Source organism: Dreissena polymorpha, chromosome 1 (genome assembly GCF_020536995.1).
Source record: "Dreissena polymorpha isolate Duluth1 chromosome 1, UMN_Dpol_1.0, whole genome shotgun sequence".
Lineage (NCBI taxonomy): Eukaryota > Metazoa > Mollusca > Bivalvia > Myida > Dreissenidae > Dreissena > Dreissena polymorpha.
This window is the reverse complement of record NC_068355.1, coordinates 174,068,105-174,084,018: the sequence shown is the minus strand read 5'-3', so window position 1 is coordinate 174,084,018 and position 15,914 is coordinate 174,068,105. Positions and strand designations below refer to the sequence as shown.

The 15,914-nt window shown below is 36.1% G+C and overlaps 2 protein-coding genes across 3 annotated transcripts in view; one reads left to right on the top strand and one right to left on the bottom strand.

Moving 5' to 3' along the window:
• LOC127861994 (zinc finger protein 236-like) overlaps positions 1-11,032 on the bottom strand; it is a 35,956-nt gene extending 24,924 nt beyond the window's left edge. Inside the window, exon 1 of the mRNA XM_052400845.1 lies at positions 10,962-11,032. Within this exon, the coding sequence (XP_052256805.1) occupies positions 10,962-10,964 (3 nt within the window). The 5' untranslated portion in view covers positions 10,965-11,032. The remainder of the gene's footprint in view (positions 1-10,961) is intronic.
• Positions 1-15,914, top strand: part of LOC127862313 (protein lin-37 homolog) — a 62,112-nt gene that overhangs the window by 1,683 nt on the left and 44,515 nt on the right. The window contains exon 1 of one of the 2 annotated variants that reach the window (XM_052401387.1): positions 15,619-15,800. The exons of the other annotated variant lie outside the window; for it this stretch is intronic. Within the exon in view, the coding sequence (XP_052257347.1) occupies positions 15,764-15,800 (37 nt within the window). The 5' untranslated portion in view covers positions 15,619-15,763. Of the gene's footprint in view, positions 1-15,618; positions 15,801-15,914 lie in introns of those variants that run through there. 2 annotated transcript variants of the gene reach the window in all.

Sequence of the window (15,914 nt, the reverse complement as noted above, 5' to 3'; positions counted from 1 at the left end):
TTGTGTTTTTTTATTGTATCAAGCAAATATTGCTGGTTGAAAAAAGATTTAGTTAATACGCCCCTTGCCCCTTGAATTAACTTTACCCAAATAAAGTTGAGATAAAAGAAAGGTTTGTCAATATGGGAATAGAAGACGGTCCTTAGCAACAATTGCAAGTTTAAAACTTCGTAGCAGAGGAATGTTCAGTTTGTACTGGAAAAAAAGATAAAAATCAATATTACAGTACATTCACTGAAATAAGAAATAAAAGCAAGCAGTTAATTGTATGCATTTGTACACATGTATATGACAAACTTTAAAGGAAACCATATGTGCAAGCCTTGTTAATCCAAGTACTGACAGTATACTGGTGTGACGATGCTTTTGAAGAGGATTGATATAAAAGCATCTATTTAAGTTTATCTTCATCACCACAATTGCATGTGTAAGAAATTTTTGGGCAGAAAAAATGGGTAACGAAAATTTGGGTGGTAAAAAATTATTTGCAGCCAAAAAAAATTTGGTACGAAAAAAGATTGGTTACGAAAAAATATTGGGTTTAGAACAAAAATTGGGTACGAATTTTTTTTGTGTACGACAAAAAAATTGGGTCGAAAAATTTAGAGTACAAAAAAAGGGGGGTACGGGGAAGTAGTACCCGTGGGGAACTTGATCCATTCAGCGAAACTGGGTGGCGGGTTACATTCTCGATCAAATATAACAAGAAATATCTTTAAAAAGATATTAGACGTGTATTTCTGTATGTACCGTTATCTTAAAAAAAACGTTCTGTTACAGTAAAACGTTTGTGGGTTATAACATTACGTTTCAGCATATAAATTCAAAACTTGACATGCTCTTTAATTACACCATGCTCCTTTCATTTCACATGTATATCACCAAACTTAATATTTCGTTGTTTCCTTTCCTAAGTTAATGGTGTTATGTATACGGATGTGATTTCACATGCCCACGTGCATGAACATATAATTTTTCTCTTTTGATTATTGTTTTTTCTCTAATTCAATAAGCTTAAGCATGTTCGTTCGTTAAGTACGGCAATAATTTCATGATGATTCCCGAAAGTAGGTATGAGCACATAGTCGTAAACAGTGCTCCATATAGGATTTAAAAAGGGCGGGGGGGCTTTTTAGTCAAAAGGGCACTTCGAAGCGCAGTATTTTATCAAAAGGGCACTTTCGAGCACAGGGCTTTTCCGAAATGCTTCCTGTGGCATGTTAATATATATTTATTAATATTGCTAGAATACATTATTCCTTTTATATGAACCATTTAAATATAATGTGTACAATGAGAATTATTTAATTACTTGTAATGTGATAAGAGATTAATGAATTATATGTAACTTTTAAGGGCAGGGGGGCCCTAGGAAGGGCAGGGCGGAGGTTCGGAGGGCAGGGCGGAGGTTCGGGAGGGCAGGGCGCCCTCAAATTTAAGCCTATACGACAAATGAATGAATTATCAAAAAGTATGTGCACTGATGTGGCTCTGTAATTTCTGTTTGAGAGGTTTATTAAATATGCAAAATGAGAAAGCATGCATAAGAGCGAGTTTCACAGATGGCATACGGCTATTATGTTGTTTATATACCATAGTCACTACAACGTTAACAAATGGCAGGTTCGAAATAATTCGTTTTCTTTACACTCATGATCACGTTGAAAGTTAATTATACACGTGAAAGTTCGCAATTTATATACTGAATCACGACAAATGTCAAATACAATACAGAAAATAAGGTTGTTTCATTGATCTATAAACATATAATGGATTGAATATAACTGATTTAAATTAACATTTTCAAACTATTATTAAATCTTTTTCCAGAATATGCTGTCCTATTTATAGCTGAGCTTCCTATACCTTTATCAATGATAATCAGCGAGGTATGCCAATTAGAAAAATCGAGCTATCTCAATCAGACTGGCTCGGTCTTTTACATAGGTCGCCATTGTGAAGATTTGTTTCATGGTATGATAACTTAGGCTGCTTGCAGCATCGTCAAAAATTTGCAGAAAGATGGTCACACCATAAATTACTAGGCATCATTGTCTTAGGGCCTAAATAAGAACAAGCATCTATGGGAAGGTTAACTAACTTTCAGATATAAACTTGTCCTCACTGGGCCCTGGATATTGAAATCAGTGTCCACGGGTGCTGAAGATTCACCAATTAGTGTATCTTTTCAGTAACTTCAACTAGCCATTTTTAAGATAAAATTGATATTGACTTCAATGAATATTTTGACAGCCCATTTACGAGCCTCTGTCAATTACATGTATCTCTTTACCCAATAAAAAACAGAGTCCTTGTATTTTAGCAAAGTACTGGCAGTACTGGTGTGAGGATGCTTTTGAAGAGGATGGATATTAAACATCAATTAAATTTAAGTTTATATCACCACTATTGTGTTTATGATATGAACAATTGGGTACGATAAAAAATTTGGATACGAAAATGTTTGGTACGAAAAAAAAATTGGTACGAAAAAATTGCGTACGATACATTTTGGTAAGAAAAAAAGTTTAGGGGTACTGGGAAGTAGTACCCGTGGGTAACTTGACCCATTGAGCGAAACTGGGAGGCGGGTCACATTCTTGTTCATTAAGTATGGCAATACCTTCATGATGATTCTCGAAAGTAGGTATGAGCACATAGCCGGACCATGTGAGCTCAATCGTATGAGCACTTGACTATCCGAGTTCGCCCCAGAACATATGGATAAGTTAACTAATAGCGAAATGACCTTATACATGTATATGCTGAAATCTAACGAATCGAACGAAATATCAAACATGGTATGTACACTAAGGTGGTTGTGTAATTTCTGTTAGAATATCGTATTCAATATGTAAATTTTAAATGATTGTGCCCGCACTTGAGTTTGTTGCCTTGTTTGAGTCTATACACGCCTAGGCTGCACCCAGTGTGTGCATTTGTGTTTTCCAAGGTAATGAGTTATATCCGCGCTGAGGCTGCATAATGTTGGGACCCGGAGTGTGTCCAGCAGTCCTACCTAATAAGATAGATTGACAACAGTTGGGACGAATTTTGAATGATAGCTGCAATTTCCAGCTATTTGTTTTGTACTGAAATACTTTTTAATTTTCTATATGGTCAAATGCTGCGGGGGGATGAGATTATCCGGAAAAAAAACCTGTCCGGAATGGTGACCACAAAACAGACAAAAATAACATTGGGCCGGGAGCGGGAATCGAACCTGTGTCGTATCGGTGAAAAAGCGAACGGCCTTACCACTGCGCTAGCGGGACGGACAATTACGCAACGAAATGTTGTTTTATCTATATATATCATAGCAGTGCAGCGTTTACAATTTGCAGGTTCGAAATTGTTCGCATTCTTTAGTTTTGTGATCATGTTAAAAGTTAATTTTACATGTTTTATTCGCAATTTATTTACTAAATAGAGAACAAATATCAAACAAAATAGAGAAAATATATAGTTGTTTCATTGGTCCATAAAATAAAATGGATGTAAAATTACTAATTTGAAATTAACGTTCTGATAAACTTATTGAATCTGTTTCCCCAGGATAATGCTGTTCATAATATTACCTTTATAACACGAACGACAACTCTGCTTGGAGAATGTTATTATGAAAATTAACGAGCAGTCTCCTACGCAGTGGCGAATGCCAAGGGAAGTAACTGAAAAATTGAGTTATCTCAATCGGACTGGCTCGGTCTTTTACATAGGTCGCCATTGTAAAGAATTTTTTTACTGGTTATCAAACCTTAGACGCTGCTGTTCCAGCATCGTAAAAAATCTATATTGGTCAATGAAAGCGCACACTTTGCATGAGCAACAGCACCCATAGGAATTTAATCGCTGCAGCAGAATAATGCAGATGGTGAATGACGTAATTGCCAGAAGTGTGTGGTTTTGTGAAAGTTTATTATCCCACACTTTTTGAAAAGCGTGGGGATATTGTGGTTATCTCCGCCGTCTGTCTGTCCGTCTGTCTGTCCGTCTGTCCTGGCCACTATTATCAGGGTTTTTTTCCCACTTTTTGGGAAGATAGCCCATGGCTTTGGAATTGGATATTTTATCTGCATTTTCATGAAATTGGAGAATTAAATTCATTAGCCTTTTTTTCCACACGAAAAGTCCACTCATTAGGGAAATACTAAATTTGATATAACTCTTTATAATCATTCAAATTAAAAGAACAAAATCATATAATTCTTTATTGGATGTAATTGAATTAAAATTGAGATAAAATACGCATTCGACTTCTTTCTAAAAAAAAATTGTTTTTTTTTGGAAATAGGGAATTTTTTTGCCACATTTTGGGAAAAAAGTATACTTTTTTAGATTGGTAACATAGCGAATTTCGGCTATAAAATCGGGCCAAAAAACCCCCTGATTATCTCCTACACTATTAGCACTAGAACCTTGAAACTTACACACATGGTAGCAAGTGCATATGTGCGACGGTGCACTATACGGAATTTTGATCTGCCACTGGGTCAAAAGTTATGGGGGTTGGGGTGGGGCCGTGTCAGAGATTTTCCTGCAACTGTGATTCGAAAAAGGCTCATAACTACTCCCTTCAGATATTGCTTTCATATTTGGTATGCATGTGTATCTGGACAAGACCTTTCCTTGCGCATACAAATTTTTACCCCTGTGACCTTGACCTTGAACTTTCGGTCAGCTTTCAGGTTTCGAAATCTGCGACAGTGATTTGAAAAAGTCTCATACCTACTGTGTCCCTTCAGATATTGCTTTCATATTGGTATGCATGTGTATCTAGACAACACCTTTCCATGCGCACACAATTTTTTACCCCTCTGACCTTGACCTTGACTTAGTGTCAGTTTTCAGGTTTCTAAATCTGCGACCGCGATTCGAAAAAAGGCTCATAACTACTGTGCCTTTAGATATTGCTTTATATTTGGTATTTATGTGTAACTGGACAAGACCTTTCATGTTCATAAAAAAATTTTACCCCTGTGACCTTGACCTTAAACTCGGGCCAGTTTTCAGATTTTGAAATTGCGACCGCGATTCGAAAAAGGCTCAAAACTACTGTGTCCTTCAGATATTGCTTTCATATTTAGTATGCATGTGTATCTGGACAACACCTTTCCATGTGCATACAATTTTTAACCCCTGTGACCTTGAACTTGGGGTCAGTTTTCAGGTTTCAAAATCTGCGACCGCGATTCGAAAAAGGCTCATAACTACAGACAACACTTATCCATGCGCTCACAATGTTTTACACTTATGACCTTCACCTTGAACTTGTGGTCAGTTTTCAGGTTTCGAAATCTGCGACCGCGATTCGAAAAGAACTCATATCTACTGTGTCCCTTCAGATATTGCTTTCATATTTGGTATGCATGTATATCTGGACAACACTCTATGGGCATAATTTTTTTTTACCTGTGACCTTGACCTTGAACTTGGGGCCAGTTTTCAGGTTTTGAAATCTGCGACTGTGATTCGAAAAAGGCTCATAACTTCTGTGTCCTTTCAGATATTGCTTTCATATTTGGTATGCATGTGTATCTGGACAACACCTTTTCATGCGCATAAAATATTTGACCCCTGTGACCTTGACCTTGAACTTGAGGTCAGCGTTCAGGTTTCGAAATCTGCGACTGCGATAAGAAAAAGGCTCATACCTGCTGTGTCCATTCAGATATTGCTTTCATATTTTGTACGCATGTGTATCTGGACAAGACCTTTCCATGCGCATGAAATTTTTATCCCCACGCTTTTTGAAAAAAAGGTGGGGATATTGTGGTTATCGCGCCGTCCGTCGTCCCGTCTGTCCGTCCTGGCCACTATCTCCTCCTACACTAAAAGCACTAGAACCTTGAAACTTACAGACATGGTAGCTATGAGCATATGTGCGATCCTGCACTATTTGGAATTTTGATCTGACCCCTGGGTCAAAAGTTATAGCGGTTGGGGTGGGGCTGCGTCAGAATTATCACTCATTTTTTTAGGTTATTTTACATTTTACCTTCTTTATTTTCTACACCGAATTCACTTTCAATGATACTGGACTCTCTTATGACAATACGGTCAATCTCAACCATGCATGGCCCATTCCGAACCCTGGGGCGCCCCGCCCACATAGGCCACACCCACCAAAAATTTCCATTTACTATAATTTTTTCATTTCTACACGGATTCCTTCAAATTGATACTGAACTTTTGTTATGACATTAGGGTCAATCTCAACTATGCATGGCCCCCAATCCAACCCTGGGGGCCCCGCCCCCATAGGCCACACCCACCTAAAAAATTCCATTACTATAATTTTTTCATTTCTACACGGATTCACTTCAAATGATACTGAACTTCTCTTATGACATTAGGGTCAATCTCAACTATGCATGGCCCCATAACCAACCCTGGGGCCCCGCCCACATAGACCACACCCACCCAAAATTGCCTTACTATAATTTCTTCATTTCTACACCGATTCACTTCAAATTGATATTGAACTTCTCTTATGACAATTACAGTCAATCTCAACTATGCATGGCCCCATTACCAACCATGGGGCGCCCCGCCCCACATAGACCACACCCGCCCAAAATTGCCTTTACTATAATTTCTTCATTTCTACACCGATTTCACTTCAAATTGATACTGAACCTCTCTTATGACAATACGGTCAATCTCAACTATGCATGGCCCCCATTACCAACCCTGGGGCCCCGCCCACATAGACCACACCCGCCCAAAATTGCCTTTTACTATAATTTCTTTCATTTCTACACCGATTCACTTCAAATTGATACTGAACTTCTCTTATGACAATACGGTCAATCTCAACTATGCATGGCACAATTACCAACCCTGGGGCGCCCTGCCCACATATGTCACACCCACCCAAAATTGCCTTTTTACTATAACTTCTTCATTTCTACACCAATTCACTTCTAATTGATGATGAACTTCTCTTATGACAATACGGTCAATCTCAGCTATGCATGGCCCCATTACCAACCCTGGGGCACACCTAGGTCAAACATTCGGCGTGGGGATACGCGTCGGCCTCTGCCGCGCCCATTTTCTAGTTTACCACTGTGACCTTGACCTTGAACTTAGGGTCCGCGATTTAGATTTGGAAATCTATTATGTGGTTATCTACCCAATCAGAAGAAGAAGTGCAAGCATTTTTATCAGACAAAGGAATTTTTCCCAACAATGAAGCTTGTGTATTGAAAACACATATAGAGTTACACAGTAGTGGCGCAGTGATGTATTTTGAAGTCAATTGTTTGTGTTAACTCATCTGTGAAATGGTTTAGCTCATCCATCTAATGTTTATACATGTACAGGATTATAAAATGTTGGCGCAAGGGACACCTGTATATGAGAGAAGAGATAGAATGCAGTCAAGCATAAAAAGCATGAAGAAACTCATGAAATAGAGCCTCAAGAATCTATAAAAGGGCTGAAACTTTCAATTTGTTCAATTACACTTTTAGACTCATTACTGAAAATCTGTCAAAATGTTCAAGTGGGAAAAATGTGAGAAACATCAAAGACAGACATGAAATTCAACATTTTCATTGTTGTCTACAAGATTGCTAGAGAAAATTTCTGAGACGGCTACTATTTAGTCAACTATTTAAACCTCAAAACATAACTTTTCCAAAACAAAAGCAAGAAGATCGGCTATAGGAGAGCATGTTCAGCCATCTCATAAGTCCATTCCAATGAGGATGACATGTACATAATGGACGTCAGTGAGGTTGATTCAGTATTAGATTTGTTAGGAGAGCAGGATGAGGAGGAGAAATTAGGGTATAGATTTTCACTCATTTTTTAGGTTATTTTATATTAACTTCTTCATTTCTACATCGAATTACTTCAAATTCATACTGAACATCTCTTATGACAATATGGTCAATCTCAATTATGCATGGCCCCATTACCAACCCTGGGGCGCCCCTGGGTCAAACATGCCGCATGGGGATACGCGTCGGCCTCTGCTGCAACATTTCTAGTTTGCTTTGTAACCTGCCACACAAATTGGTTCATACGCTGTACACTTCAATAATGATATCTCAGCAAGTTACGTAGAAGACTTATGATGGCAGCCAGGTGTAATCCTAGTGGAAATTTTAACATTTGAAGCATTTATTTGACTTGATAAGCTATAAACAAATTGTTGTTGAATTAATTAAACACTGTCACAACTATAAATACTTTGTTGAATTCTTAGATAAGCACAATTGAATTTGGAATCCGAAACATGTTTCTGAAATCGCTAAATTTATGCAAACATGTTAAACATCATGTGGAAAGTGTGGGTGTATTTATTGTTGTATAAAAATGCCAACAGCATGTCAGGAAATTTTGTCATGTTCAGTGGAAAAACCCACAATTATACAATTGGTCTCATATTTTCTCTTCAGATTGATTGCTAAGATGTGCTACTATGCGCATGTGCTTGTTCTAAAAATAGTTTCTTAATGGAAAAAACAAAACCTTTGCTCATGTTGTTCTTTAAATATGTTTTCATTTCATTCAAAAAAGCATTTGATAAGGGGACAATTAATCAATAAACAAACTAACATACTTGTATGTTACATAAGTTAACAAGAGCACCACATAACGTGTGCCAGGCTTGGCTGCTAAGCTTGTCAGAATTATTTTTTTAGAGGTCACAGTCACCTTGACCTTTGACCTAGTGACCCAAATGGGTGTGGCGTGTAGAACTCATCAAGGTGCATCTACATATGAAGTTTCAAAGTTGTAGGTGGAAGCCCTTTGATTTTAGAGGCAATGTAAAGGTTTTAGCACGACGCCGGCGGACGACGAGCAGGCTATGACAATAGCTCGGGTTTATTCTCCGAAAACAGCCTCGTTAAAAAATCAACAGCATGACCCTGGAATAAACATGACCTTCCAGGCCTTGACATTAACTTTTTTTCAATTTTTTAAAATGCAGAACCTACCAGCCCTGACCAATCTTTCATGTGCCCTGACCCAAGTATTATCAAAACATTTATATTTATCATTCAACTTGCATTTTATTGTGCGTGGAGATGCCCAATTATGATTCAATCATTTTTATTAGCTTGCCTTACTAATGCTAATGAATTCGATAATGTCCAAATCGTAAGTGAATCTTTAATGTCGCAAAATATCATGTTACGGTTGTCGTGAAATTGTACATGGTTAACTCCCTTTACATTTTATACTAAAAGCCGGGATCAACCTTTAAAATTAGTTTTGCTTATTGAATTGTGTAAAAAAGATTGTCAAACATTTTTATCAATCAAACAAAATAAAGTTATTTAAAATTGATAAAAAACTAATAATTTTATGTAACTTAATGTCGAGTTTGATACCTTCCTCAATCTCAAACGATCCTGGGCGATCCCGGCTTTTAGTTTAAAACGTATTTTTATCGAGAAAACACGTCACTTCTAGGAAACCAATCATAAACCGTATCTAGCGGAATTCTGTTTAGGTACTGACGTGTTTTCCTCAATAAAAATATGTTCCAAATCTGTTCTAGATATGATCCGTTAAAAAGTGTTTGTCTCCGACTTCACTCTGGGATTTAATTGTCATCTGATCGTAAAGTATTAAGATTTTTACATCCTTGAAAAGCTTATTTAAAATGCAAATTATTGATATAGAACACATAATCCCGCCCAGAATACACACGACTGGACAGGCATGTTCCTGGGACATTGGCTAGCCTGGACCTAGGTACAGGCAGTGAATGTCGTATGGACGTGTCTTAGGTCAAGCCCTGCCTTCTTTGGAATGAACACCAGAAGTCATGAGACTGATAGTTGTAATAGTCATGGATAACCATCAAATAAAACTTCTAACAATTTAAAAACATTAACTTTCCAGCACTTCTTGACTTTTTTTTCGTTAAAGTCTAGTTGCAATAATCCAACTCCCAGCTATTAACCCACCGGGTCACTGGGAGTTGCAACTGATTACACGTTTATTCATGTAAAGATACTGCCTAGAATCTGGGCGGCATTTTAATTGGAAATATTAGCGACATGAAATATTTTCTGGCATAAATAAACACAAATAGATCGTAAATATATTTATAATGCGCAAATTAAAACAACTTACATGCTATGGTATGCTCGCATAATATTGATATTAATCCAAAGTTTAAAAACACATCAACTGTTCATTTAAATGTGTATGTTCTTGCAATGGACAAAGCAGAGTATTCCCAATTTGAAAATATGCTATAGACTATCTTGAGAATCCTTGGCGAGATATATTGTGTCTAATCAACCAATCGTAATATACCGACTATCTCTGGAACATCCGTAAGATAGATCGAATAGTCAATTTAAAAATTTGGCTTTCGATGTGTGTTTTTGTATAAAGTTTTTATTTTGAGTATTTCTCCACAAATCACTAGCAAATTGATGTTGGTAATAACAGGTATTGTGTTTGTTACAATGTATTAGGTTGATTGAAATTTATTTTATAGACATATGTGAGACATAATTTTAGGACATAAAAAATCGTTAAATGAGAAGAACTCTGAGCAGTATGCATGTACTTATAAATGCTCAGAGCATTCAAGAAGAACTACGTTCAAGTCATGAAACCATGAGGAGGGCTGATACAATGAGAATTAGGGATAGTTGGTTTTGCACAAGTTTAATGAGACCATCACATAATACTTAGTGAAATATGCTAGAATTCTTAGCATCGAAGCGAGTAAAGAGCGTACTTATTTCTCTTTACGGTAACTTATTATTTTAAATTGAAAAGGTCAGCACAGGTAAGTGCAATCGCGTCCGAAGCATTTGTCCGAAATATGTTAACTTCAAAATACCGTAGACAGACTTAAGGATCAATGCAAAAATATGTTAAACCCATGACCAACATATTGTTGACTCCTCTAAACACAATTTAATTCATGACGTTAAATGTGACTTTGTAAAAAAACGCTGATCACAAAAGTTATTTACCATTTTCGTCTTTTGTTATGGGTTCAGTCTAAAACAATTTCGGAAGCGAGACAATTCACCCCCAAGACAATTCACCACCAGAGAACAATTCACCCCCTAGACAATTCACCCTTGCTCCCTGGACAATTCACCCCCATATATTTTTTTTTTGTTTTCTGTTTCTGTTTCTTTAGGATTTAGTAATTACGAATAACTTTTTTCTAAGGATAGTTATTTGTATTCTATATATTTTTTTATTATAAAGTTCTAATAAAAACATATAAATTTGTTCTCAGAATGTCTTTTTTTTTCCACAAAATTACTTGCAATTGGAATATAAGTGTGCTTTTTATCTATTGATGTTTGTTTTTATTATAAACAATATCTTTTTATTGTTTTGATGACATTAAATAATTTATTATGTGTTTTTGTCTTATTTAATAATGTTTTTATTAATTAAAACAGTTTATATTTGTAAAAAGTGTAAAAATAAGTAATAATGGTATTGGATAGATTATTTGAAAATAATCCAAATTTTTTATTTGATAAGTTATGCAAGATTTCGAAATTTTCATAATATTACTATATTTATTTTTAAATGGGAAATATAATAATAAAATATTTGTCACATAATCACTCTACAAAGTAACAACACCTAAAAACAACCTTTTTTCACACCACTAAAGGTAACAATAAACATATAATCTGTCGGGCATTCAGAGCTGATGAGGGTACTTTTTATCTAGTGGTAGAGATAAGGCTATTACTGATAGGGGTTGCTTAGAGCAGAGACGTAGATAAGGCTGTAGTATGGAATGAGTTAACATACTGTATGATTGAAGTCGACTTGAATTGAATTACAATTTTTGTAAAAAATACATTTCAGAACATTTTTCAAGTTTGTCAATTTACCAAAACGTGAAAAGGCCCTTTTAAATAAAATAATAATCAAAATATCAGGTGAACAAAAATGGCATTTTTAGCTCATCTATTTTTTGAAAAAAAAATTATGAGCTATTGTCATCACCTTAGCGTCGGCGTTGGCGTCCGGTTAAGTTTTGCGTTTAGGTCCACTTTTCTCAGAAAGTATCAATGCTATTGCATTCAAACTTGGTACACTTACTTACTATCATGAGGGGACTGGGCAGGCAAAGTTAGATAACTCTGGCGTGCATTTTGACAGAATTATGTGCCCTTTTTATACTTAGAAAATTGAAAATTTGGGTTAAGTTTTGTGTTTAGGTCCATTTTGTTCCTTAAGTATCAAAGCTATTGCTTTCATACTTGCAACACTTACTAACTATCATAAGGAGACTGTGCAGGCAAAGTTATGTAACTCTGACTGGCATTTTGACAGAATTATGTGCCCTTTTTATATACTTAGAAAATTCAAAATTTGGTTAAGTTGTGTGTTTAGGTCCACTTCATTCCTACAATATCAAAGCTATTGCTTTCATACTTGCAACACTTATTAACTATCATAAGGGGATTGTGCAGGTAAAGTTATGTAACTCTGACTGGCATTTGGACGGAATTATGGGCCCTTTATACTTAGAAAATTGAAAATTTGGTTAAGTTTTGTGTTTTGGTCCACTTTACCCCTAAAGTATCATAGATATTGCTTTCATACTTGGAACACTCGCAAACTATCATAAGGGTACAGTAAAAGGACAAGTTGCATAACTCTGGTTGTCATTTTTACGGAATTATGGCCCTTTTTTGACTTAGTAACTTTGAATATATGGTTAAATTTTGTGTTTCGATCCACTTTACTTCTAAAGTATCAAGGCTATTGCTTTAAAACTTCAAATACTTTCATGCTATCATGGGGTTACTGTACCTGGCAAGTTGAATTTTACCTTGACCTTTGAATGACCTGGACTCTCAAGGTCAAATTATTAAATTTTGCTAAAATTGCCATAACTTCTTTATTTATGATTAGATTTGATTGATACTTTGACAAAACTACTCTTACCTGACATACCACAATAGACTCCACCCAAACCATCCCCCGTGCCCCCCCTCCCCCGCGAATCCCCCCCTAATTTTTTTTAAAGATCATCTCACAAATGACCACCACACCCTCACACTATACCCCCCCCCCCCCACCCAACCCACAATTTATTTTTTTGAAACGGTTAAAAAACACAAATATTTATTTTTATTATTTTATTTTTGAAATACCGTCCAACCATCGCACCCAAGAATCCCCTCCTCCCCCCCCACCCACCCCCCCCGTTTTTTTTTTGCATTTTTCCCCCCATTTGTGGTAGATAATGTAATAAATGTTCACAACCCCAAACTATACACCCCTCTTCACTCCACCCCTCCCTCCTTTGTGATTGAAATTGAGAGTCCCTTCACCTTTAAAAAGAAAATAGATGAGCGGTCTGCACCCGCAAGGCGGTGCTCTTGTTTTAATACAGGTATTACCAGGTATTAGAATTGCCAAGCCCAACATAATTATTTGTCAATGTGTGTAACTGAAGTCTTTGTTTATCTGTTTTGACACTTTGATTAATCTGTTTTGACACTTTGATAAAGCCTCATCAGGGGTGTTAATGCTTGATTGTAATACCCTGCATTAATGGCACGCTGCCAACCAGATTAAATTTCCTTTCTTTAATAAAGGCTTTCTTATAAATTAAACCATTGTATTTTATTAAATTAATTATCCTATCTACCATGAATAAATCAGTAATTGTGATAATGTAAAATACTAAGAATTCAATGAAACTAATGAATCAACTTCATTATTTGAACTAGTACTAATAATAAAATAGTAACCTAATATTATTTAAAACAAATGTACACATATTATACAAAATACTTAATTTATTTCAATTGTATATGTTGTAACACAGTTTATTGAAAAATACATTGGTTGAATTGCATTTGACAAAAATCACAATGTCATCTTTCATTTACATACTACATTTATTATTTTCATGTCAAAATTGTGCTGCAAAATCAAAATTTTAAACCCAAAACATCTGCTCACAACTTATTTTCAAATATGACAAAAGCAAATGACAATAAAATCTCATATAAAAATATGGGGGTGAATTGTCTTGGGGGTGAATTGTCCAAGGAAATCAAATTCTGGGGGTGAATTGTCCAAGGGGTGAATTGTCTTGAGGTGAATTGTCTGACACCCACAAATTCGATGGTTATTGAGAGATAACAATCTGAACGCTTCAGACAGTATACTCACCCCCAAAGCTACTTTAAAAATTATTTCAAGTACCTGTGACTCACCCCGAACATGCTCTAATTAGCTGCCCCTCTCCACCACATACACACACACACGGACGATTGAAGACACGTTCTGTTCGCATGTTCCTGCGATTAGGTACATGTTTCAACTGTTGTTTTTCGCTTCAGCCTTTTTAAATAAATGGGTACTATAAAAAGAGACATACAAGTTTGAAGGAATTAATTCACAATTTCACAATATTTTGTAAAGTGTGCTTACAATAGCCTTCATTTATTTTGTACTTTATATCTTTAAAAAAATCTTAAACGTTATTGCAACCATTGAGATGTTTGTATATCTATGTATATTATGCTTGTACTTATGAAACTCTTCTTCAAGTGCGAGTCAAATAAAATATTTTTACTCTCTCAGAGGCGTCGGAGCTGGGGCGGCAGGTGTGGCGGCCGCCGCCCCAATATTTTCGGCAAAGATGAACTTTCGGCAAAGACCTTTTTCATTTATTTTTCAGTTCAATACCCGTATATTAAAAAAATCTTTACCAGGAAGCAAGGTATTCACGCTTTCGCGGTTATGACACGTGTATTGTTGATTGTCATCACCTGCCCGCGGTAATGTACATGTCAATTATGTTGTTTATTGATTGGTCTCTTTTATAACGATAATCCCTTTTATTCTTGAGTAATTAAACCTGGGAATCTTTAATTGTCGGTATGATCCAACCCGTTGCTTCCTTTTATTAATATAAAGGTAAGTATGACATCAATCAAATGTGCCGATATCCAATAGTCCTTAATTATCACAAAATTAAAGATACCTCAAGATACCTGAATTAATTGTAACAACTCAAAGTAAATCAATAATTCTAAAAACTTATTTTACGTTTTTTTGCAATTTTTTATGTCATTTCAATATGTCTAGTCCAAACCAACCAACGAATTTCAAATTTTCAAAACGGAATTTCGAGGGAAAAAAGCCCGAAGAACGTTCTTTTAACCCACATGATCCCTATTAAATTATGATCCCTATTAAATTGTTGTGTCGCCTGCTACAAAGTACAAACTGCGACACTTGCAAATATCAATGGATTAACTTGTCTATTGCGCCATTTTCGCAGTAAGAAGATGATTACATATTCTCGTCTAGACAGGAAATGTCCTGTGAACATGCAGTTGATATCAGGGCGAATGCTCCCCCGACCAAACTTATCGGGCCACCAAAAAAAACTTATCATTAACTGTAACACAAGCTACAATTTAATATACAAGCATTGAAATTGTGCAGAGAATATATTTGGTTGGCGATGGTACGACCGGTTACTGCAATCTTCGCGCAGAGCTGTCGTTCCATGCTCTCACATATAATTTGATCCAGCTATGCTGGTTCTAGTCAAATCTCTGCGCGGAGGTTGCGGTTGCTGATGATAAATAGCAATCTCCACGCAGAGTTGTCGTTCCTTGCTCTCACATACAATGTAACCGTCGTGCAAGAGATTGGATAAATAGTCGCCCGAGTTTTATGCTGTATTAAAAAAAATAAACAATGAAGCGGCAAGGTTTTATAAACGTTTAAACTTTATTCCTGACAGCAGACACGCGTCGTGGTCAAAATGGACGCTGATAAACTTGTTGTGCACGCGAAACGAGGTGATAATTGACATATGTAATTGCTGTACCCATAAAGTAGAATCTTGTAACATGTAAAGTATCAGTGTTTCGGATAAGAACTATGCGGATAAACACGATAAATGTACTAACAAA